This window comes from Seriola lalandi, unplaced genomic scaffold (assembly GCF_002814215.2).
Source record: "Seriola lalandi dorsalis isolate HSWRI2012SDOR001 ecotype SW California unplaced genomic scaffold, Sedor1 jcf7180002054354, whole genome shotgun sequence".
Lineage (NCBI taxonomy): Eukaryota > Metazoa > Chordata > Actinopteri > Carangiformes > Carangidae > Seriola > Seriola lalandi.
Window position 1 is genome coordinate 158,853 of NW_019524907.1, and position 24,248 is coordinate 183,100.

General features: G+C 41.8%; 1 protein-coding gene across 1 annotated transcript in view; it reads left to right on the plus strand.

Annotated features, from left to right (window-relative positions):
* rab26 (RAB26, member RAS oncogene family) overlaps positions 1-24,248 on the plus strand; it is a 68,007-nt gene that overhangs the window by 23,042 nt on the left and 20,717 nt on the right. The window contains exons 3-5 of the mRNA XM_023408116.2: positions 9,968-10,009; positions 13,138-13,204; positions 22,791-22,843. Of these exons, the coding sequence (XP_023263884.1) occupies positions 9,968-10,009; positions 13,138-13,204; positions 22,791-22,843 (162 nt within the window). The remainder of the gene's footprint in view (positions 1-9,967; positions 10,010-13,137; positions 13,205-22,790; positions 22,844-24,248) is intronic.

Consider the following 24,248-nt stretch of genomic DNA (forward strand, 5'->3'; position numbering starts at 1 on the left):
AGAACTGACGGAACATAAAGATGCAGTAACATTATAATTTTATGAACATTGATGTGACAGAGAGGTCGTTAAGAGAACAAAGCCTCTTTATGGCAGATCTGCTCCCAATTAAAATTAGCGTGGCATTGAATGCTGATTACAGTGTGTGAGAGACCAGGGATTCATTGATTTGTTGTTTTCCTCTCAGTGAAATACTGCAGGTCCTTCATTAAACTATATTTCTTTTAAAGGACAAGTTTCCTTGACAGAGGGGCAAAATGTGTGTTCATGCTACAGTGCTTTATTTGAACCCAGGGCCAGAAAGAGGAAATTACTTTTTTTTTTTATTCTGAACTTTTGATTTCAGTAACTCGCGATAGACCACATCTGTCATTGTCAAGTGAGTGCCTACAGTAGTTTCTGTGTTCATCTCTTGCAGAGCCACTCTGTGTTTTCTCTCTATTCTCTTTACCTGAGCCCTTCTTTCCTCCTGAAAACCTGAAGAGCCAGCAAACTGAAATAATTAGCTGTCATTAAGTCAGCACTTATTAGACAGTGTTGTTGAGACATGCGTAGGTAATGCATGTAAATATGCATATGTGCGTGTGTGTGTGTGTGTGTGTGTGTGTTTGTTGTAGAAGCTTTTTGATAGAGTTTGGCGGATGTTTCATTGTTTACTTCCCGATAGTGAAGTAGAAGCCAGGGAGAAAACTAGCAGGAGCTGAAAGCTAAATGCTAATAGTTTTGTTTGTGTCGGCTCCTGCCAGAGAAGCACCTGGCTGTTTTCCCACTCTAAATTCTTGTTTGGCAGGTCAGTGTTAAAGTCCTAACCCAGACAGAACCCTCATTCTGACCTGCTCGTCTTGATCTTCCTCATTACAGTAAAACCTTGAAAATTATAGTAAATTAACATGGATGATAACTCTGGTCTTATTTTTGTTATTTTCGGGGTTCAGGGTTTTTGGACAACCCATTGTTATTAGCTGTAATGACATTGTAAGTTACCTGCTAAGATGTTGGAGAGCACTGACATTGCTAAAATGAAGTCAGATAGAGCAAGAAAGTTGAAAAGATGGTCGGGCAGGAGTTAGCCAAACTCACCTGGACGAGAGAGAAAACAAATGGAAACTGTACAAGTTTTTCCTGTGCAAAGAGGGATTTTTACTGACATTTCTACAGCTTTCACATTCACCAGATACATTTCAGGTCCCTTTTTAATCATTTGGCTTTCATCCATCTTGTGCACATCTGGCCAAACAAATATGTTTCAGTTTGAATCAACACAGCTGTCTACACAGCTGCGTAAAGGCTGATGCTTTACAACCACCGCGGTGACCATTAGAGCTAAAAGGATTCGATGATTGATAAGTTAATCAGCAGAAAATGAATCAACAACAAATTTTGGAATATAGAAATGATAAAAAGAGCATAGTTTATTGTTTATGTGTAGGATGCTCCTATCGATCAGTCTGTCAGCGGCTTCCAGAGTTTCTTCTTTTCTGTCCTGATTATTCATATATATTCAAAGTCTGGGCCGGTCAGGCTGGCAGGTTGATTGACAGCTGAGAGCTGTCTAATTCTTATGGCTGCTGTTGAATATTAAGGGTCATTTGTCAATAGCCCAGCATTGTGCATTGTGTGCAAGTAGGTGTGTGGCGATGTGTATTATCCTTTTGTGTCTTAGTGACTGTCAAGTGTTTTTGTCTGTGAGTTGTAATAATTGGTTGGTATATCTGTCTGCTGTCGTCTATTATGTGTGTGTTATTCTTTCTCTTTTACTTTGTGTGTGTGTGTGTGTGTGTGTGTGTGTGTGTGTGTGGGCAGCAGTGTGTGGGTGTCTACACTGCAAAGCAAACTAAAAAATTGTCAGTCTGCCAAAGCTCATTTCAAAAATCTGCCACTTTACCGCTGCCATGCTTATCAGCAAACACACACACCTTAAAATATAGCTTAAGACCTTTTTTTGTGGCAACTTTCAACACTGAATCCCACGACTCCTTATTGAACCCCCTTCGTAAAATTTTAGGGATGAAGCACCAAAGGGAAAGTGGGCACACCAATTCAGAACGAAGATATTTTATTTAAAGAAAAAACAAAACAACTCCAACAATTCAGAATGTTTCTCATCATTTCCCCCCAAATGCTGGCGTGGACTACAAAGTTGACATATTTGCCACAACCATTTTGAGAAATTACAACCAAAGGCAAACAAGACAATGGCTGAAAATGTTTGGCTTATCTACCGGCCTGCAGTCTGCATTATACACTATACACAGTGTAAAACTTAGTTTTCTTCACCTCCCCAGTTTTGTATTTTGGTGACTCATGACACACCAGATTTGGAGGAGAGGCACAGTAATGTGGCTTCCTGTAATCTTGGTACCAATGTCATGCTTTTTGCTGCCCGCCTGCATGCAGCAGATCAAATTTAATATTTGGGCTCCTGTAAATGCTCCCAACTTGGCACATGCCAAACAAGAAGTTTCCTCTTAGGAAAAGTTTCATCAGGATTCTTATCTGGCAGCCTGCTTTTAAGATGAAATAAGTGAATGTGATTGGCTGTAGCTGTCATATCACAGCCACCTATAACTTATGGTGGAAGGTGCATTCATACCCTTTACTTCAGTTAAAGTCGCAATACAAGTAAAAGTCACGCAGTCAAAATGTTGCTTGAGTTCCAGTACGGAAGTCCATTATGATCATCTTGTAAGCACAAACTTAAAAGCCTATTTTCTCAATCAGCTTCTTAACATTAGCAAAGGGATCCTACCTGAACATACATTTTTCTACCAAAGTTTAAACAGGTTTGGTAAATTGATGTGTATGGAAATCCTGAATCACTCTAAAAACAAGCTACATATATTGTGTATAATGCAAAATTGATTATTGTGACTCATAGTTGGACTGGCCACATCGGTGGGCTGGTGGACCATCAAGAAAATCCATAAAGTTTTTGTCCCTGTCTGTCTCCTTACTGGCCCTCTCAGGATGCCTGTCATTTGGGGTGTGCAGAACACAAAGCAGCTGCCTGCATGTGGGAGAACTTTGCCTTCGAGGCTTCAGCACAGTTAAAAAAAATCAATACATCGAGGCCACTCCACAACAAGCTAAAATCTTTAGTGAGCTGGCTTGCTTTGACCCACATCAGTGTAATCTGATTTGGATTTGGTTCAAGGTGTCTCTAGGCAGGACTACAGTCATCCTTGAGCCCTCGTTCAACACTGTGTTTTTCTTTCTGACTGGAGAGCTTGTTATCATCTGAGTAATGCGAATGTTCTTCCAAAAAATGACCCTGAGAGACTGTAGTTTTCTAGTTTAACAGATGGCTGTTTGCTTCATAAAACTGTTGAGAAGAAAAGAAGCAGAAATCTGAAGGGAGAATTTGCTGTGACCTCTGTACCACTGTACGCAGAGAGAAAAAGAAAGACTTCTCATAATCACACACAGTAAACTCTTATTTCACCTTTTTAAATTATTCAAAATCTTTTTCACTCTCTGACTTCCTTCTTTCCACTGCTCTTCCATCACTCTGGTTATTGAGCAGCTCTGGCGGACCTCATCACAATATAAGGGAATCGAAACAAGAGAAGGGGGAGAAGGAGAGAGAGAGAGTAAGCGAAGAGGTCGGGCGGTCAATGAGAAGAAGAATGGGGAAAGGAGAGAAGATGAGGGGAGATGAAACAGAATCGGTGCCTGGGGCTATTGAAAAATCATTACATGCAGATTATCGCTTATATGTAAGAAAGTGTGTGTGTATCATACTTCCATTTGGAGCTTTACATCTTCAGTTTTGAGTTTTAATTTTTTTCAGGGGTGTTGATTCACCCATCTTTACTTTTTATGCCACTGCACTGGTCCCTGCAGTGACCGGAGCCATTATGTTTTTAGGTTGTCCTTCAGCCCGTCTGTCTCATTCTTGTTAATGTGGAATGATTACTTGGACTCAAGGATGAACTGATTAGAATTTGTTGGTCAAAGGTCAAAGTCACTGTGACCTCACAACATGGATGTAAACTGCAACTTGACTGGTAAATTTAGATTCAGACCTTGGGTTTAGGATTAGTTCATCTTGAACGGTGATTTGGATTATAATTAGTATTTGGTTAAGGTTTAAGATTTAAGTGAGTGACTTTTCTTGCAAGTAAAGATGTAATTCCACCTTAAATAGAGAACCAACCTTAACATCGAGGATGTTTGCAGCACACTTCACACTCATGTGTTTATGTGCTAACAGCAATGAAATCTGGATTTACAGGATCAAAATAGGATCTTAGAAACTTCTCTACAGATCTTGCCAAGACTGTTGATTTATTTTTCAAAAGCACTCACTGTAATAATTCCAGAGGTGGGACAAAGTCTTTGTTTTGACTGCATGCGGGGGTTTGTGTCTACATGTGTACAGGTGTGTGATTCTCATGTGCCTCCTTGTGTGAGTCACACAGTTTCTATCATTTTACTAGGTCAGCAACACAGAGGATACGTATGAGACTGGAGCAGGGTTGTGAGCATATTAACATGTTCACATTCTTAAAGAACTGCTCTACCTTAGGTACGGCCTCACAGAGCTGCGAGCATGGCCGTAGACTGACTCTTAGTCATATTCTATTTGATAGTTCAAGATTAATCAATGATCTTTTTGAATAATAGTGACTAAGACGCTCAGTGAGACAGTATAATGGAGCTGGAGAAAGGTGGCGTTAAAAAGAGGTGCTAATGACTGGTGTTATTTGCAAATTCAATTCAGTTCAATTTAATTTAAGTGATGCTTATAATAAACAGGATCTAAAAGATGGTTTAAAGGCAACACATATTGATCATATGATAGGCTTGATCCAAAATAGAGAAGCGTATTCAGCCTAATTTATTTTCAGTGCGACTGTTAGAATCTTCTTTAATTTTTTAATTATTCAGTAGAAGCTGCTTCACATATTTCCATCTGCTCACCACTGATAGTTGATAGATTTCACATCAAAACTGAAGCATTCTGCAGGAGGTGTTGTGGACTCACAGTTACGTAAACAGCCAGCCTACACACAGTGCTGCTAACATCTTTACTCCAGTGTAAAGTAAAACATTGGTAACACTGTGTGTCACTGTATCACCCCAGCTTCAATCCCTGTTAGTGCTGCACCCATCAGCCATTAACACAGTCACTCTGTGTTGCATAAAAGAAGCAAATAAACTGCATATTGCGACAAAGCTCTAGTGACTCCAAATAGGCATTACTGGTTTCTTGTAATGGTTGAAAGCCCTGAAACATCTGCTCTTGGACAGCTGAATAGAGTGTTCCACTCAGAGGCTGAGACGAAGTGCAGTAGCAAATGGATTTGGAATGGCTGCACCTGCAAAATCCTACCTAATGTGTTTTATTCAAGCTCAGCTTCCTCCTGGTCGATTATGCATAATGCCAAACATATTGCCTTTGGTGCAGTTTTAACAAAATAATTGTTATGTTTAATTTTAGAAGAAAAAAATAAAGAAAATACTGAATTTAATTGTTCTTTTAATGCCCTGACCCTCCTTGGAAAGGGTATAAAAGCAGTGGCCTGCCTAGTCTTGAGCCTTAAGTCTTAGGAACAGCCAGAAGAGCCCTGCCGGTAGATCTGAGGATGTGTTCTGGGTTGGGCTGTATAGCAATTCAGCAACATAGCTCGGGGCCAAGCCATGAAGTGCTTTAAACAAGATTAGTACAATCTTGAAATAAATTCGATAAAATAACTGGTATCCAGTGAAGGGAGGCTTAAACAGGTCTAATGTGCTCTTGTCTTTTTGGAATTAGGAGAGGGGGGCCAAGGATGGATCCTTGGGGGACACCACAAGTTGAGTTTTGTAGAGTTGATTTATTAAAGATTATTAAAGTTTGGGTTAAAATGGGTTAACTCTGATGTCATGGTTACTATAATACAAACCTGATTAAGAGTGTAGTCATAATTGAAATTAACCAATGTTTACTGTTTTTTGTCAACTGACTTTCTCCTATTGCTAATTAGTGTGATCGCTAGAGGGCTTTATCACTGGAACATAAACGTATATCATCTGGGACATTTGCTGGAATAACTGATTCTGTCCTTCAGATAACAGTCTCGTTGGTTCCTTCCTTCTTGGGCAAAATATACATGTACATCTCAGTGTGCTACTCTTCATGAATCAGTGAGCAAACCTTTAGCGCTTGTTAGATCACTAATTAAGGTTAAAATCTGTAACCCTCCAACAACTTCTCCCAAGTTTCTGTCGGTGTAAACTGTTCTGCACGGCAAACCTCACTGTTTGTTTCCAGTGGCTGCCTGCGAGCAGTTATTCTTTCCAGTTTATAATGCAGTCAGAATGAGGCTCGAGAGATGTCACATGCTCCCCATTTGTAAGGTAAAGTAACTATACCTTACAATATCCCCATGCAATATGGATGAAATGCATTAAGAATGAGGCAAGGTATGTTGTTGGTGAATGGGCTTCAATGCTACCAACATCGCCTGTGGATCTACAGCAAATTAACTTTTGGTGCAGGTGATGCAGCATGAAGTACAGTGATCAAACAAATAAGGATTTCTCTGTTGTTGGGATTTAAATACACTGTGCTGAGCCACTTGTGAACTGGCTACCTGTAGGGTTTCTCCAACCATTTATTTTTCCATTTCATACCTTAATCAATTTCAACCTGGTGAATTCTGTTTAATTACATGAAATTTTGCTCACTCCTTTTATATGCAGCAGCTGCCTTTTGTAACCCAGAGTTTCCTAATGTTATTTAAAAAATTTAATTAATTTTTTTTATTTAATTATAATATTATTTTCCTTCTGCTTTCCGGTTCAAAAATTAAGGTTGTTAGAAGTTATTTGGTTGATTTATGTGTCTGTCAAGTTTATTCTGTTGTCATTGGTCAAATTACGCAGTACTGACTTACTATTGGAGGGAGAAAGCAAGTCCCCCCCCTTCACATTCAGTAATGGTACACGCAGTGCACTGATTGGGGTATTTGTTTTCTTGTATGGATGCTGAAGTATTCTAAATACATTGTGTTGTAATTAAGTTCATCCACTGGTCACACAGCACAGCCTTTACCTCCATCAACCTAGACATTGGTTCACTACTCAGCTAACTGCTCAAAGCTTACTTATGGGTCTGTTGTTTCAGGTAGGTTTTCAGGGTTACACTTTCGTTATTTTGGAGTTCTTGTTGTTGTCTGACCTGGCAACCTGCCCACTGTTGTGTTTGAGAGTCTGGATTGCTGCCTGAATGAAAAGGTTTTTTCATCTGCCAGCGAAAAACAATCGTAACTACAGTTTCTCTGCTGTTAAGACTGGGGCAACAGATAAGAAGTTTTCTGCTGCTGGCTCCTTTCCTTGACTCAGTCCTGTCTTAATCAAGGATTTTGGTGCAGTTCTCTGACCATCCATCACCTCTGGACACACTGAACTCACATTTTCTTCTTTTGGTATTAGGGTTAGACAGTAATATGGTATCCTGGTGTATTTGAAAATAGAAACGGTGTCTGTTGATGTGTTTGTTGATGAAAGATGCTATGAAAGTGATATAAGTTTTTGTAAACAATGAAATTTGTCAAATAAATAACCAGTTAAAAAAGACTAGGTATTTCAACGTTTATAAGGTATATAAATGTAGAAGCGATCATAATCGAATGTTATGCCACAGCTTTTCCTCAGAGGGACAAGTCTCTGCGCACCCTGAATGACAGGCACACAGTGAAAGGACGGACAGGGACGGTAAAAACTTTATGGATTTTGTGACGGTCCACTGGCCCACTGTAAAAATCTGTTAAAGACTTTAATGGAACATAAATCAAAATCACAGTCAGCTAGTGGCAGGAAACTGTACAGCAGCTATTGGTGGCTCCCTCAAAGCCCTACAATGTGATTTTTAATCAGCTGGTAATACCATATACTGCAGGAACATTTGGGGTTTAATGGTATTAAAACCACCCAAAGCCACCCAAACCTATATCATATTAGTTATTCTTTTTGTGCTGGTTTCTTCTCAGCTTTACTGAAAGTAAAAGCATTGGTTGCTGTTTTCATCTCCTGCTACCCCTTAAATCTACAGGTCGATAGAACAGTGACTGAACTCATGGTCAGCATGTTAACACTCCTTACCTGAGAGAAAATGCAAAACCATTTCACCACAGTTTCTGTCCCCAGGCTGTACATATTGTACCCTCGGCTCAGTCTCAGGGTATGTGAATATTGCAGCTTAAGCACAAGATCTGCAAAAAGTGTTTTTATCAACATTAATGGGTCTGTAGAGAAGGACATACATGCAGAAATATTTTTAAGCACGCACATTAGTTGTCCGACAGGGTGTGGATACCATGCACTGTGCAGAATTTAAAATGTGCCTTTTCTGTTGTACATGTTAAAACTACAGATAGAAAAACTGCCCTGAAAACTGTTCTTATTATAGATTGTCAATGCTCAGGTGTAATTGGTTCTTCAGTTCTGTTGCTGCACCTGTTTTCTGTTCTCTCAATGCGTATATGCAGTTTTTTAAACAATGGGTCCTTGATCGCAAACAGATTTTGGTTTGTGTGGAAAAGTCCAAAGCTTGACAGGGCTGCCACGCCTAGTCCTGGATACTAAGCTAAGCTATGATTTGACAATTGCTGTGCAGGGGAAGAATTTAGCAAATGGTCAATTTTTAGCTTTAATGGTCAGATTTCAGAACGTTCCTCTCTTCTCCCAGTTCTTAAAGCCGTCGTCTTCCTCTGCACCACAAACTACTGAATCTGCTTATGCAGTCGGAGAGCTCTCCGAGGTCTTCATCTTTCGCCCCACAGAGACCTCAAAGCACGTAACTGAATACCAAATTCTGTGGTCTCATCAACAAAGGAACATTAGAGCGTGTGCTCCCGTTCTACATTTGCATGCAGAAAGGGAGCCTTACCACCTACCTACCACCCCTCTGTCCTAAGAGGCAGGTACTGGATGGCTGTCAGGATGGAGGAAATGTATAAAGTACCCAGGGGATCATCATCGAGGCACAGACACAGCAGTAGCATCCCAGCAAGCATTTGGTGGACAGAGATGTGTGTTGTATTTTAACTCATTTCACAGTAGGATAGCAATACATGCAGTTACATACCAGTTTTTTCACGTGCACCGGTTGGAAACCTGCCTCCTTTAGGCATCTTTCTACCTAAATCCCTGTGAAACCCATTAGATAGAGTTGCTGATATTCCCACTGGGCCCTGACCAAGGCAGTGTGCTCATCCATCAGGTTTGCCAGTATTATCACATCCTCAGTAATGATAGATGACAAAGTTAGATCTGCTCTCTATCTAGTGGAATAGTTGGAAAACATACAGGAGCTGCTGCAGCTGCTGAGCATCAACTTGGTTATCCATTTGAAAAGATGCCTCCAATCAATTACTTTCCTCCAAAAGATATCTCTGAGGTATTGGAGAGTGTGTGTGTGTGTGTGTGTGTGTGTGTGTGTGTGTGTGTGCGTGCGTGCGTGCGTGTGTGTGTGTGCGTGCGCGTGTGTGTGTGTGTGCATGTGCGCGCACTATGCTAAACTGCCTGGCAGCCACGGTGTTGGTAAATGATGCAACACCCTGAAACAAAGGCCTTCATCATAACAAAAGGTGTGTGTGTGTGTGTGTGTGAATGTGTGTGTGTGTGTGTGTGTGTGTACATTGCCATAAACCCATAGATATTACAGTGTGCTGACAACATCACATTGATAAAAGAGATCCTCGCGGCAGAGACCAAGCCCTTATTGTGCCAACTGTGGTCACAAAAAACCAACCATAATACATCAGGTTGCCGTACGCCACAGGATTTACTTTCTAAACTCTATTTCCTTTTAGAAAAGATCACTTCCCTTCAGCAGGGCCTGAAAACATTGTTTTAATGCATCTGCTCTGTTTTAAATAGCTGTTTTTACTCACTTGTGTCAAGTGTCTGTTGCCTTGCTTTCAGTGTCTGCAGATTCTCAGTGATGTTCACAGTTTGTTTTTTTTCTTATGTCTTTCAGAATAAAGTTATGAGCATTGACGCAGTAAAGGTCAAACTGCAGGTAAGAAAAAAAATGATCTCTATGAATGTGTGTGTGTGTGTGTGTGTGTGTGTGTGTGTGTATAGATATGTGTTTTTCTTTTTTAATAACAAATCACCAGCAACTGTTTCCCATGGTGTAACAACCTCCCATACATCTTCATTACTTGCTGTGGGAGGGCCAAGGAGCCCAAATGATGACTTAATGAGTCCTTGGTTAATCTCTATCAGTCAATTATCCTGCTGCTCTGCCTGACTGAAGACACTAGAGGGAATAGCTGACTTTCCGTCAGATTATCAAGCCTGGAAGTTATCAACGAGAGACACAGACCGGCAGAGATGCCGATGAATCCTCGTCGTTCAAAAATAGCATTAGATACCGTCTGATGAGTTTTCCACCTCAATTACGCAACGCTTACGTTCTCTCTCTCTCTCTCCCTTCATCTTCCTCCTTTTTTAATGGATCTGTGTTCATCCATCAGTCTGTCCGTCAAATGTGATATTTCAGGTGATATCGCAGGAACAAGTTTAATGAATTTAGATACTTTTTGACTTATTAAAAAATGTGACATGGAAAGAAATAAATGGGGCATTTGATAGTTTGATAGGTCATGATTTTGTTTTGATGTCTCAGACGCTCTCTGCTCCCGTTTTGACAAAGCTTTGCTCTCTGCTCATACATATGCAAATTGTCCGGACGTGGGCGCTGTAACTGAAGAGTAATTATGTCCGTCACTGGGCAGGTAGAATCCAGTGGAGCCTTTTCAGCTGCCTGATGCTTCTGGAAACTGATGGAGCAGTGAGACTGAATTGAAGCATTAAAGCTGCCGGTCATGAGACCAACGCAATGAGCTGAAAGTCACTAAAATTTCAGCAGCTTAAAGAAATGTTGAAATTGCATGCTGTGGATTAATTTGTATCACTATGTTGAAGACATACGGATGCACGCACTGCAGCTAGAAAATGTGATATAGAAAGATGAAACCTCTTAAGTGCTTGCTGGTTTTAATTAAAATCTGAAGAGATGATGCATCTTGCTGCGTATTGGGTGCTTCTTTCATGGGAGGCAATTATTAAATGTTTTTTTTTTTTAACACTATAAACACAAATGCACAGACACACAAGCACACGCTCCCTGCCACGCTCTCAGTTCCAGCATTATTACTATCAGCATCAGCAGTGCAAATCATAACATACATTACCTCAAAGCGCCTCACAGAGTCAGGTCACCTTACAATATTATAAAGAGAAACCCAATAGTTCCCACAATGAGAAAGCACCTGGTGACAGTGAAGAGGAAAAACTTGCTTTTAACAGGAAGTGGATTCAGGTGGTGGGCGACCATCCGCCTTGGCTGGTTGGGTTGAAAGGCGTTAAATGGGGGAGAGAGGAGAGTGAGTGACTGAAAAGTTACGCCAGTGTGAAACAGCAATTGGAATAACATGGGGTCAAATAGATATGTAAATTCCCTTTATAACATCCACAGTCACTCAGTCATTGTGTTTTTAATGACTCCGCCACTGTAATATCCTGCAATACAAAGCACGGTCTGGTGCAGGTATAATTAACTCTAGTTTACCAGCAAAATGCGGCTCATCAGTGGCTTTATGTTTCTTTTGTTCAGAGTCCATTCAGCCTTTCTGTTATCGCGTGACATATACTCAGTTTTACAACAGTGGCAGATTTATCACCACATAGTCTAAATATTTTATAAATGAGTCCTGATTTCACATAGAAATAATTTTCAAAATAAAAGCAGGATTTGACCGATTTTATCAGCCACAACTAGGTAATTAGCTCATTAAGCTAATGGGGTTCTAGAGTTGGTTTTAAATGCCATCTCTGGTTGACATTTTAATAGTTTCAGTGAAAACATGAACGATGTAAAAGGCTGCATGATATCGTGCAAAAGGAGAAGGTTATGTCCGAGGTAAAAACGCAGCCTCCTCACCGGTTGATGATCCGTATAAAAAAGAAAATGGAAATAAATAGCATTATTCTTGTGCAGCAGTGTAAAGCCAGTCGTAGCATTGCACTGTATGTATGATAGGTAAAAATGTAAGATCATGCTGTCGTTTCATTCTAACATAACCCCATTTGGCTGGGTAGCATACAATTTAGTTCTTATTTTCAAAAAGTACAGTGCATTCAGAATATATTCAGTTGTCACATTCTGTTATGTTGGAGCCGTTTGCTGAAATCAGTTTAAATTCATTTTTTCCGTCACTCAGTGCCCAAAATGACAAAATGAAAACAGAGCTTTAGAAAGGAGCCGCCTGCAGAGCTCAGAGACAGAGATTGTGCTCGAGGCACAGATCAGAGTCTTCTTGGTTATGACACGATAAGCTTTGCTCAACCTGGATCTGGAGATTTCTGCCATTTTTCTCTGCGGATCCTCTTGAGCTCTTGTCAGGACCGCAGTGGCCTCCATAATCATAAATGGAAGAAGTTTGTAACAAGCTGAGAGCAACTTAGTGAGAAGAGCTTGGTAAGAGAGGCGACCAAGACCCTGATGGTCACTCGGGCTGAAGTCCAGAGATCCTGTGTGCAGATGGGAGAAACTTCCAGAAGGACGACCATCCCTGCAGCACTCCACTGATCTGGCAGGGCGTTTAGTGCCGTCTCCAGCTGTAGTTTATAAGTTTATAAAATTATTATAAAGTTAAAAGTTATAAGTTTATAAATGTTTGTGTCAAATGAAGCTTCAGTTTACACACAGAAAGTTTTCCCTTTAGCTTGTTCCTAACAGTGCTATTAGCTCAACGTTAGCGGCTGCGCTCGCGTAAAACAAGTTGAAAATGTAGCTTTTCTACATGTTTAAAGCTTGTTGCTGACACTCACAGAGCTACTGCACATTCATATCGCGATGCCAGTGAAAACACGACTTAGCGGTCAGCACTGGTGTCATGACCTAGAAGGCTTGAGGCTGATATGCTGACCCTGTAGGTGACAAGAGGTCGCCACCGTAGCTAGCTTAGCGGACATGCTAATGATTGCACTTTACACTAGAGCTAATAAACACTGTGTTAAATCCACACACTGGTGCTTTTATTTTTCTTGTTTTGAAAGACAAGGCCCGAGTCGCTCTCCCGTGCACACGCCTTCGTGTGGCACGTGTAGAAATGACGTGCTCCTGTTCTTCCTTTTCAGATTTGGGACACTGCTGGTCAGGAGCGTTTCCGGAGCGTCACACATGCTTACTACCGCGACGCTCACGGTAGGTATTCCTCTGTGTTTGTTAGTGCGAGTCTGTTTGATTGTGACCGACAATGTTCCCTCTACTTTTTATTTTCTCCCGACAAACTATTGTTTTCTGCCAATGGATGATGACAGGATGATATCGGCGGTGTCCCTGTTGCTCTGTCTTTCCTGTTGGGACGGCAAAAAGCACTCAGGTTGCAGCTGATTTCATAGACTGGTGTGTGTGTGTGTGTGTGTGTGTGTGTGTGTGTGCGTGTGTGTGCAGGAATTTGCCGGAGGCTCTATGATGTGCAGGTTCCCCTAAGCGTGCGACTAACCACTGGGTGGGAAAATGAGCCTACCTCTCTCACAGTGGGGGGGCGGGACAGCTGCTATTCCCATGTGTGTTGGTGTGTGCGTGTGTACATGTGTGTGTACGTGTGTGTGTACACGTGTACGTGTGTGTGCGTACGTGTGTGTGTGTGTGTGTAGCAGTTTTATCTCCAACGACCCCACAGAGTACAGATAACAGTGTGCCTCGGGCCAACCTGAATAAGCAGGTGCTGGGGAACACACACACACACACACACACACACACACAGACACACACACACACACACTGCTGTACAGGCATTATCTTGATCACAAATTCGTTCCACAGCACAGAAAATAGCATTGGTGGCTCTTGTGAATGTGTATGTGTTTCTGTTGTATCTTTATGAGTGTGTGTGTGTGTGTGTGTGTGTGTGTGTGTGTGTGTGTGTGACTTGTACAAGTGTGTTCTCAATGGGTGTAGACATGAATGGAATGTGTTCTTGAATCACGTGTGCTTTTATTTATATTTTTTAATCAGTAAATGTGAATGTGTGTGTGTGTGTGTGTGTGTGTGTGTGTGTGTGTGGGGTTGGCCGGTTGCCCGGTGTTATTCTGATCTTCCAGTGCAACAGTTAACCCTTGCTGATCTTTAACAAGGCGCCCGGGGAGCCTGGAAGCGTCTCCTCTGCGTTGTCCATCTGTAGACGGACTTTTAGATAAAGCTCATTCAGCCTGACAGGCGGGACCAGGGGAGAGGATGCAGCGTGAACGCAGCTGTCACGAAAGCTGTTGATTTCCCCGCGAACTAATGGAGAGTTTTTTCGTGACTCAGGCTTTGAAATGTAAAGATGGATAGTTAAAGGCCTCTGCCTCGTCTCTGAGCGCTGACAGGTAGAAATGAGCGAATCCAAAGTCTGAAGAAACACTGACCAATTATATCGCCTTGACTTTGGATCTGTATCATCTCAAAACGTGGATGGAAGGATAAAGCCTTTTTCACAAAGTATTCATAAATCCATATCAGACTGGTGTGTTCCGTATGTTGTGTCAGTTACATTGAACCTGAGCCTGTTATCTACACTTACATTTATCTTGCCAGGTGAAACATTAGCCAGGCACATCTAACAGTCACATTACAATTACCAGAGCCATTCTCTTTTAAACGTCCATCTTGGTTTGACGTTGACTCAGCGTACTTCGCTAGTTTAGCGCAGTGAGCACGTATGTAACAGTTTACCTGCCAAACGTTCAAGTAAAGCTTCTTAATGTTACTGTCTGAGCATGAACACAACATCATCATCTGACAACCACGAATCTAAACTGTCAATCGGACGTTGAGAAATTTCACTGGATAAATCGAAAACTATGACGTGGCGCTAAGCTAAACAAGCTCATTACTTGTTTAGAAAGAGTACAGCTTCTCTCCAAGTGTAACTTTACCCCCCGGACAGCTATAGATATTTGTGTTATTCAGCTTTGGCCCTGATCTCGACTCTCATTAAACCCTTAATGAGAGAGCAAGAGGATCCAGACAATCGGTGCAAATGAGCCGCTGGTTGCAGTGAGCTCAGTGCAATCTGCCAGGTCCATCTGGTGTAGAGGTCGCCACGAACGTCCAGCTGTGTCCAGATACCAGCTGCAGACTCTCTCTCTCTCTCTCTCTCTCTCAGGGGAGCTGACAGTTTGTCATTTCCACAGCATGGCATGAAACCACAGGGTGTTAAAAGAAAGAAAAGAAAAGAAGGCAGACTCAAGTAGCAAGAGGAAGGTGGACAGGAACAAGAGAGATGGAGACGTGAAATAATAGGCGAATTTAGGGCGATAAAAAGTGGGAGAAGGTAAAAGATTAAGTAACATGAATTAATTTATCAAATCAAAAAGATCCAGACGAACAGAGCAGTCAAATAAACTGTCCTTCACCACTCTCCAAGCTGGAACCGCCGTGGAGACAAAAGGCAACTGGAAAAAAATATAAATCCACTGATGTAATGGAGACTGAGTGGAGAGGGAATAAAAGAGTAGAGCAAAATCATTGTGGAGTTTCAATAGAAGCCCGTCCTGTAATGAAGAGGCATTATGGCTCAATAGAAGCGGCAGGCGGCTCACTAAAACGAGCGCAGAGGAATTAACGAGGAATAAAGGAAAGCTTGTCGAGCGAGCTCAGGTAATGGAAGACGGTGAGTGGTTTCACTCACTTCACGTTACTTACTAATAACGTGCAGGAGCGCAGTGAGCGAAGTTATGGAAATTAAGGAATCACCATCACCGCCGTCGATCCTCCATTGTCCTTTCCCACAAACTAATCACACAGATAAGAGCCGACATGATGAATTTAAAGAAAACAAAGTGACAGAGTGAATAGATTTCAGGAACAGGTAATGGCTGCATTAACAGGTGACGGCTCCCAAAATGGCGCCGTATGATTGAAAGGGTTGTTTGGACTGTGTTGATCACAATGAGGAGCTTTCCCTGCACCTTGTCTTCGTTATCCACAGGTTGGCGAGGGCGTTACGGCAGCGTTACATAGTTAAATCGTGTGAAGACGGAGTAAACAGAGAGTTAATCGTGAGGTCACCGGTGGTCGTCGTCACTGTTTAAACCGTCATCTGTTGTCATCAATGCAGAGTCGCACTAAACACCAAGAATGGTGAAGGCTGATGGGAATGTCATTAGAATAGAAATGTTGTTCCTGATGATGACACTAGATGAGAAGAGAATATTTTCAAATTTACAAGAACAATGTAGAAAACACTCGAACCTGCAGCTTATGTAACTGTGCAAAGAAAACTTTCTGATTTGCTGTATGCTCTAAAAAAAACAAAAACAAAAACAGCGCCCTCTTCTTGTTTTTTGTTATAAAGTAATTAAACTGATTATCTTCTGGCCCAGGAAGCCGTCAGTATTTCTTGTGGTGGTCTTCTTCAAGATAAACAAATTTGTGTAAAAGGGAATTCTGTAATGATTTACTGCATGAGTAAATCATCTCGTTAATATTTCAGTCTCAGTTAATTGGTCTATTTCAGAGGTTTTTGAAACTGCTGATGGGGGGGCGGGCGAAGGGGGGGGGCATAAAGCAAAGAGACTGGGAGGTCAAAAGGACAGTTCTCTAAAAGAATAACTACGTTTATTAGTTGTAGGTTTATGTAGTTGGGCCCATCAACAGTCTGAGCTGCAGCAGAGGAAATGGAGGAAACTGAAATAGTTTCTTACAAATGAAAAGTTGAATTCATAGAAAACGAAAAACACCTTTTCCTCGTTTCACACTGACCAGGAGTTTTACAGTGGCTGAAGTAGTACAGTGTTATAATAAGTTACGTTACTGAGCTGCTGAACTTCTGACTCGTGCTACTGTTAACCTACGTTTTAGTGTTTACTGATATCCTGTCATTGTCATAGTGGCCACGTAACACAATATTGCTTTAGCCATTGCTTCAATTTGCATCAATAAATCCCACTCCTTGTCAAAATCACAACTGAGTCAGTGGCTAAAAAAAAAGCCACAACAGAAAGGAAGCAGGAACACAGACGTAGTGACAGATGACAACTTCTACATCTATTTCTTATTAAATCACTGTCATTACCTCATTATGTCATTGCTCTGCTCTGCCTCATTCCGTCCCGCCTGCATCATCTTTTATTCCCTCTATTCCATCTTCTTGGGTCACTTCTTTCATCACTAATGAGCAACTGTGGGCCTCAATCAGCAGCAGCATGTGGGGGCGAAACGTATCCCGACTAAGACGGGAGGGCGGCAGAGGGAGCGATGATCAAGAGTTGAGCAGAGGAGGTGTGGATAAGGAAAGGAAAAATGGACAGAAGAGGACGGAGGGAAAAAACAAGAAAGGGAAGGAGGGAGGGAGATGGATGAAGAAGAGGACTAGAAAACAAAACTTGAGGATATTGCTCCACTATAGAGAAAGCAATGAGCTGTGTGATCCATCCACCAAGCTTTCTCTGCCCCTCATGCTTACACACACACACACACACACACACACACACACACACACTTACTAGCCTCTTGCATATTAAAACGGATGTGCAAGGTCACAGTCAAAGGCATTTTCGAAGCTTTATTCTTGGGCATGTGTGTGAAGTGAGTTGAGAGCATGGTTGAACCCCGAGAGCCTTCTAGGCCTTCAGAGGAGGCCAAATGTATCTGCATTTGAATATTGTTATTAATAATTATTCTCCGGTAATTCTAATTTTATAATTATTTTCCTCTAATTTTTGCCTCGTTTTCTATCAAGTTTACTTCAGAAATTAAAGTTTTACTGTCTGAAAACCATGAAATAGTGTTATCCAACCAGAGTTTTCTTTTTCTTTTTTTTTGTTGCCACGCCAGAGAAAAGGTTAGCTGGCTCACTCATTGATTAGGACTTTGTAACTGCCACACAAGGCCTGATGCCCCCATAGCAGCTTGTGTTAGTTTGATTTATAGTAGGTGGAACCAAAAATCATTCCCCCTAGGCCTTCACAAAGGCTCAAGGCCAGCACTATCTCGCGGGGTTTACCTTTTGCTGTCCAGGGGTTTAAACTAGCAGATTAGCGATTTCAGTCAGTCAGTCAGAAAGCACTTGGAGCTGGTGCTCCTGTGAGTGTCGGAGCGTCTGTGTGAGACGCTTCAGTCAGTGATTGTTTGTTTTTAAACCTTATTTTGGGGCTGAGCGCAGCCCAGTCTGGATGTGATTGGTTGAAGGCCTGGCTCTAATATTCATGGTTTGCAGAAGAGATGCATATATTCGTTTGTGTCATTATTTACTTAAAGTCCCACATGTTGGTGAGTGTGTATGTGTGACTCCTAACACACAGGTGTGCATGCATGTGTATGTATGTCGCCTAAAAACAACCATATGATTATAACTACATATGATTACATATTGTGATTGGCCAGTCCCAGCACATGCATGCAGTACGCTCTGCGCACCCTGAATGACAGACAATGTCGGTAAAAACTATAGATTTTTTTCGTGGCTCGCCCATACAGCAGGATTTCTCCAGATGTTCCCGATGGCCAGTCCCACTACGACAGATGTGTCCACTGTCAATGTGTTTGGGAGACAGAGGAAGGGAAGGAGAGAGAGAGTGAGAGGAAGGGCTGTGCACAGGTCTACAATGAAGATTTTATCCATTTAAAATAGAAACAAAATAGAAGATCAATATGAGCTGTCAATGTTGTCGTGGGCCGCCATTAATCAATCAGTGTGCAGCAAACACTGACACGTGTTACCTGTTCATTCCTCTTTAGTACTTATCTGAAAGACCGTCTTCAAATATTAATGGATTCAACCGTCAAAGGCCCGAGGAATTTAGTAATCGCATGTCGTGGTGATTGATACCCCCCCTTTCTAAGTGGATGCCGTAGGAGGGAGCCCCCTGGGTTGTGCTTAGCTAGGAGAAGAGGCAGAAATGACAACTGCTGCTGGGCTGTCAGAGGAATAATGAAGGTGATGGAAGCAGGGCTCGCTGGTAGCAATTTCACATACTCTCTCTCCTACGTTCGTAGAGTAACATCATTGGCAGGTTGCAGCAACTTGCCTGAAGGGATAAAGTGAAGCTCATCACTCAGATAATATACACACACACACACACACACACACACACACACAGACACACACACATAGTATTTTCATTAGCAGGTGTCCTCAATGTGGAGTAATCATCCGTGCGCTTTCTATTTTCAAGGCAGTAACAGACCAGAAGAGCGGCTGTTGGCAGTTGGTTACAAGCTGATGGAAATATTCTGGCAGTGTTGTTAGTGTGCATGTAAATCAGTTCAGTCTGTAACTTTTGAAACCACATTTAAATTTGATGTATTTCATAACTCTAAAATTTTCATGCCACACAGTGGCAGAAGAAACTTTTAGATGGTTTACTTCAGTGGACATACTACCATATAAATATATGCAATAACAAGAATAAGTACTGCACCTGGAGTTAGATGAGAAGATCCATACCACTCCATGCTAAATGTGAAGCTAGAGCCAGCAGCTAATTTGTATAGCTTAGCATACATGCAAAAACAGCTAGCTTGGCTCTGTATACAAATGGAAAAAATCGGATTATAACACAAAGATATTTTACTTATTCACGTTTTACTTACGCATTAAAATCTTAGCAGCATTTTAATGTTGTTGAATGTTGGGTGATATGACATTGAATCATCTTGTATCAGCATTTGTTCTGTATATAAAATGTAATCTGCAGAACATATACTGTAGTGACTGTGACTGTCTAAAGAGTAAAAAGTATTTTACCCCTTTGATATGTAGTGGTAGTCGAAGCATAAAGCCTCTTAAAATGGAATTAATGACAGAAGTGGCCAATAACTTATAACACAGCCAAACTTTTTGACTTTATTGTTTTGATGTCACATCTTTTTAAAGGTTTTTGGGTCGTCCCGGTCCTCAGCTGGTTAGGAACCTCTCCCTAACTGAGTTTCTGTATTTCTATGCCGTCACTCAATCAAATAAAGGCCAAAAGTACCATAAAACAAAACCTCTAATGTTATAGATTTGAGGTTGTTTTTGGCTGTTGCAATAATTATACATTGTTTTATGTATTACACATTTCCATTACTCCTGCAACCACTGGTTAATGCTGTGTGCTGTAGTTCTGATCAATTACAGGTCGAAACCTTTTTATCCAAGTGATGGATTTTGCAGGCTATGTTTATTTGTATTTGTATGCATAACTCAATGTGCATTGCTTGTTTATGTGGCTTATTTTCAAGGGACGGAGAGCAGCCAAGGTCAGTCAGTGATTATTGACGCAGATTATCATCTTAGAGATGATGGATGGCTGCGCTCTTTATGGATCACTTCACTCCATCAAACTCCATCTCTTCCTGCTCAGGCTTTCCCCTGCGGGAGGTTTGATAGTCAAGGTGGCCCACAGAGTCAAATATTTAATATTGTATCTATTGGTGTGCTAGCGGTTAGCAGTATTTAAAAAGCTGAAAACAACATCATCATCATCACCTTTTAAATTTATATGGAAAACTCTTCAGTTGTTAATTTACACATCCAGCACTTACAGAGCGACATAATCTTGCATTAGGAGGCGTGTGTCGGTGCCACCTGTCGAATCTTAAGTCAAATATTCTCATTGTAACTCTGCTTTTGGTTTCTTTTTTTCTTTCTCCTCGCTGGAAACAGCCGCCTGCTGAGGCTGTTAGATCAGCGAAAGTGAACCAATCATGACAGTTCAGTGAGCCAAAGCAAATTTTAGAGGCAGTGAGATTGCATACATTCATATCTAATCATTATTTTTTACTTATTATTTTCTACCCAGCGTGACGGCTTAATCACCCTGCTGTTGTTAAGACGCACAGCCATAATAATAAAAAGCAACAGGAATGCACTTTATAGCCGTCAGCACTTTCTTCCTGTAAACATACCTGCCTTCTTATTATGGTCTGTTTTCTAGTCTCACGGTTTCTCTGTGAGAGTTTCGGTCTTTCTTTTAGTTTGTCTGTTTATTTACCTTAGTGTACGTCCGTCTTTTAATTTACTCCTCTCACCTTTTTATCTTCGCCTGTCTGTGTCTCGTGTCTCACCCAGACTTCCTGCATCTTTCAAAGTTGTTGTTTCTGTCTCGGGTTCACTGTTTTGCAGCGACAGTGAAACCTGCCTGTGATAAAAACTCTCCACTGCTGTGAGAAAATTCTCCAGCTTCATCTGTCTTGTGCTCTAGGCAAGATGGAATTGGATTAAGGGAGGGTGAAGGAAAGCAACTCCTTGCGGTCGACTCTGGTCTTCTGATAAACACCGGAGCCACTTGAGAAGGAAATTAACTGGTGGAGCAGGTTGCCTCTCTCTTTCTTTTGTCTCTCTTTCTTTCCACCCTCCTTCTTCTTCTTCTTTTTCTCTCTCCCCCTCTCTCTGTGTTTCTCAGTCTGACAGAGGCAGACCACGCTCACGGTGATTACAACTCATTAAACACCCTTCATGGACTTGTCTGGCTGGAATAAACAAACAGAAGACTTAATCTAGAATAGATTGGTGAAAATGCGGCCATGGCCGAGGGGGGTGGAGGGGGTCGGGGCGTGGAGAAGGGGAAAAGAAACGGTGGAGGAATGAGGATGGAGTGAGATGTACGCAGAGGAGAAGATGGCTGCAGGGATCAGATGCAGTAGTGGGAGGAGAGGTGCTGTGGAGGTAATTAGCGTAGGATAATTCTTCCAAGTGAAGGTTGATCCAGCTGAGAAAATGAGCTACAATTGCCCCTGTAGGTGTAATGAGTTTTATAATACACACCCTCCGGTTCGTGCTAAAAAGAACTACCTGAGGTGGCGTTCTCCTGTTTGTCAGCACTGTGCAGCTGGGGGGTTGTGAGGTGTGAAGCTATGCTGCGCTGAATGGGAGAGCTGAGCAGTTTCTCTTCATGCATTTCTCCTGTGTAAGATCCCAAAGCTCCTGTTGAAGCTCAAACAGAGGAACTTAGATATATAACAAACCTCTACAGTGTGTTAACAGAGGATAGTCCCTGTGCTACTGTACGGTGTTTTTGTTTTTATGGTGGACAAACATGGCTGCAAGATGCAAAGTTCTTCGTAGATGGTTCTGTTGTGACAGAAAATAATTAGATCATTGCATATTCCACATGGCTGCACAACACCATACACCACACATACATCTAATACACACAGTCATCCCGTGATAATCTTAGCATTTCTTTCCTGTCGATTATTACAGCAGTCTCCCAGAAATGTGTTCATATACAATACTCTGCAAAAGGTTTGTAGGCACTAAAACTAAAGGGAGGATGCTTTTCAAAAAATAATGCCACATATGGTTTTTATTTATCAATCAATGTCATACAAAGCCTGCACCAGTTCTCTGTATATTCTTCACACAGTTTTTGGAGGCACTTGGCAGGAAGGTTGTTCTTCCTCTGTGGATTCAGGCTGCCTCAGTGTCCTGTGTGTGTGTGTGTGTGTGTGTGTGTGTGTGTGTGTGTGTGTGTGTGTGTGTGTGTCTGACTCCATGATGTTGAGATCAGGGCTCTGTTGGGGTCAGACCATCTGTTGCTGGACTCCTTGTTCTCCGTGTCACTGAAGATAGTTCAGTGTGACTCTGGTTGTGATGTTCTGAATGAATGAAGGAGGAGTCTTGACGGCCCCTCCCCCGATGGAACTGTGTGATGGAGAAGAATCTAAACATTTAAAGTGCCTGCATTATGTTCAGTGGCAAAAAACAAAAACAAATTTGAAAAAAATCAGCAGCTCATTCCCACTTAATTTTCTACAGTTGGTCATCTGTTTCTTTAATGACACATCATGCGTTTGCTTTTCTCCTCTCTCTCCGCAGCTCTTCTCCTCCTCTATGACGTCACCAACAAAGCATCCTTCGACAACATCCGGGTAAGAACAGTTGCACTCGTCTGTCACGTTCTCCCTCTTCCTTCACTCCTTCAGTGTCCATTGTTTTTGTCACGCCGCTCCGGGGGACACATATTTCACATTTAGCTTGGATCACTGTGAACCAGCCCCCAGATGGTTATTTTGTCTATTAAAATGATTTGGAGAGATGAAACTGAAAAGCATGGGTGCAGATTAGAGCTCACCCTTTCTCCCAAATGGATCCATCTCTTTGTAGTTAGCACCCGTCTCTCCCCTGAACTCGGCTCCCACTGTGATTCTCCTTCCCCCATTAGGTGCCACTCCCCCTCGTCTCTTTGTAGGTGCATTACCTTCCTTTGATTAACGCAGAGCGAAGTTAAGAGCAGAACGTGGCCGTTATAAAAGCGTGTGTCTTGTACATCAAGCAGGGAAATGGCTTCATGTCCATCTGGCTGGACTAATGCATTTACATCTGGAGTCTGTGTGTGTGTGTGTGTGTGTGTGTGGGCGGATGCAAGTATGGCCTGAATGTGTGTGCGTGCTCATGCAGGTGTGTGTATGTGTGTGTGTAGGTGCCCAAATGGCTCATTAACAGAGGATAGAGAGCAGTCTCTGGAGAGAGACAGACTCAGAGCTTAGCTTCCCTCCAAACAGCTGGTTAGCATCATTACGTTTTTTAATAGTTTCTATTAAATCACTCTATCTGGTATCTGAAGCCTCGAATATGATGGGGAAGGGAAACAGAGGACAGACAGGGGAGAAGGAAAGATGATGTAAAGGAGCAAATTGATAATCAGTAAAGTGCACGTCAGTTTCTAGCTGCCTTTGACCTACTGAAACACAGAAGTTATTCTTTGGACAGAATCTTTTCTGGTCCAACAGACAACATTGTTGTGTGTACAAAGTTGTTAGCAAGTGTTTGACAGCTTTTAGCTTTTAGCCTCCCACCATAGGAACTAGTGAGTGGGTGGTTAGTGGTGGTCAGTGTTATAAGTTTCTTCTTTCCTGCTGGAATGATTTGAGAACAGGTCATGGGTCTCACTTTGAGTGTCGGAGGGATATGTACTGAGGAGTTGTTGGTTAAATGACAGGTGTGTTAGGTTGTCATGGTGGTTGTTGCATGTCCCACCTTTTTATCCTTCCATGTGCCGGTGAGACCAACAGAGAAGATTGGTAGCCATCAGTGCAAATACCAGGCTGCACCTTGAAAAGAAAAATACACCCAAAAAATAGAATTTACATTTCATTTCTACTACACTGTAAAATTGTTACAGTAGTTTATTTTTTTTACATTATAAAATGTTCCTGGAGATTAACAATGAACTGACAAACTGAAATAAAGTGCGTTACAAGCAAATCCTGGCGCTGACCCAAAGATAGTTCATTATAAAACATGGTGGACATTCACAGCTGGTGTGGTGATGGG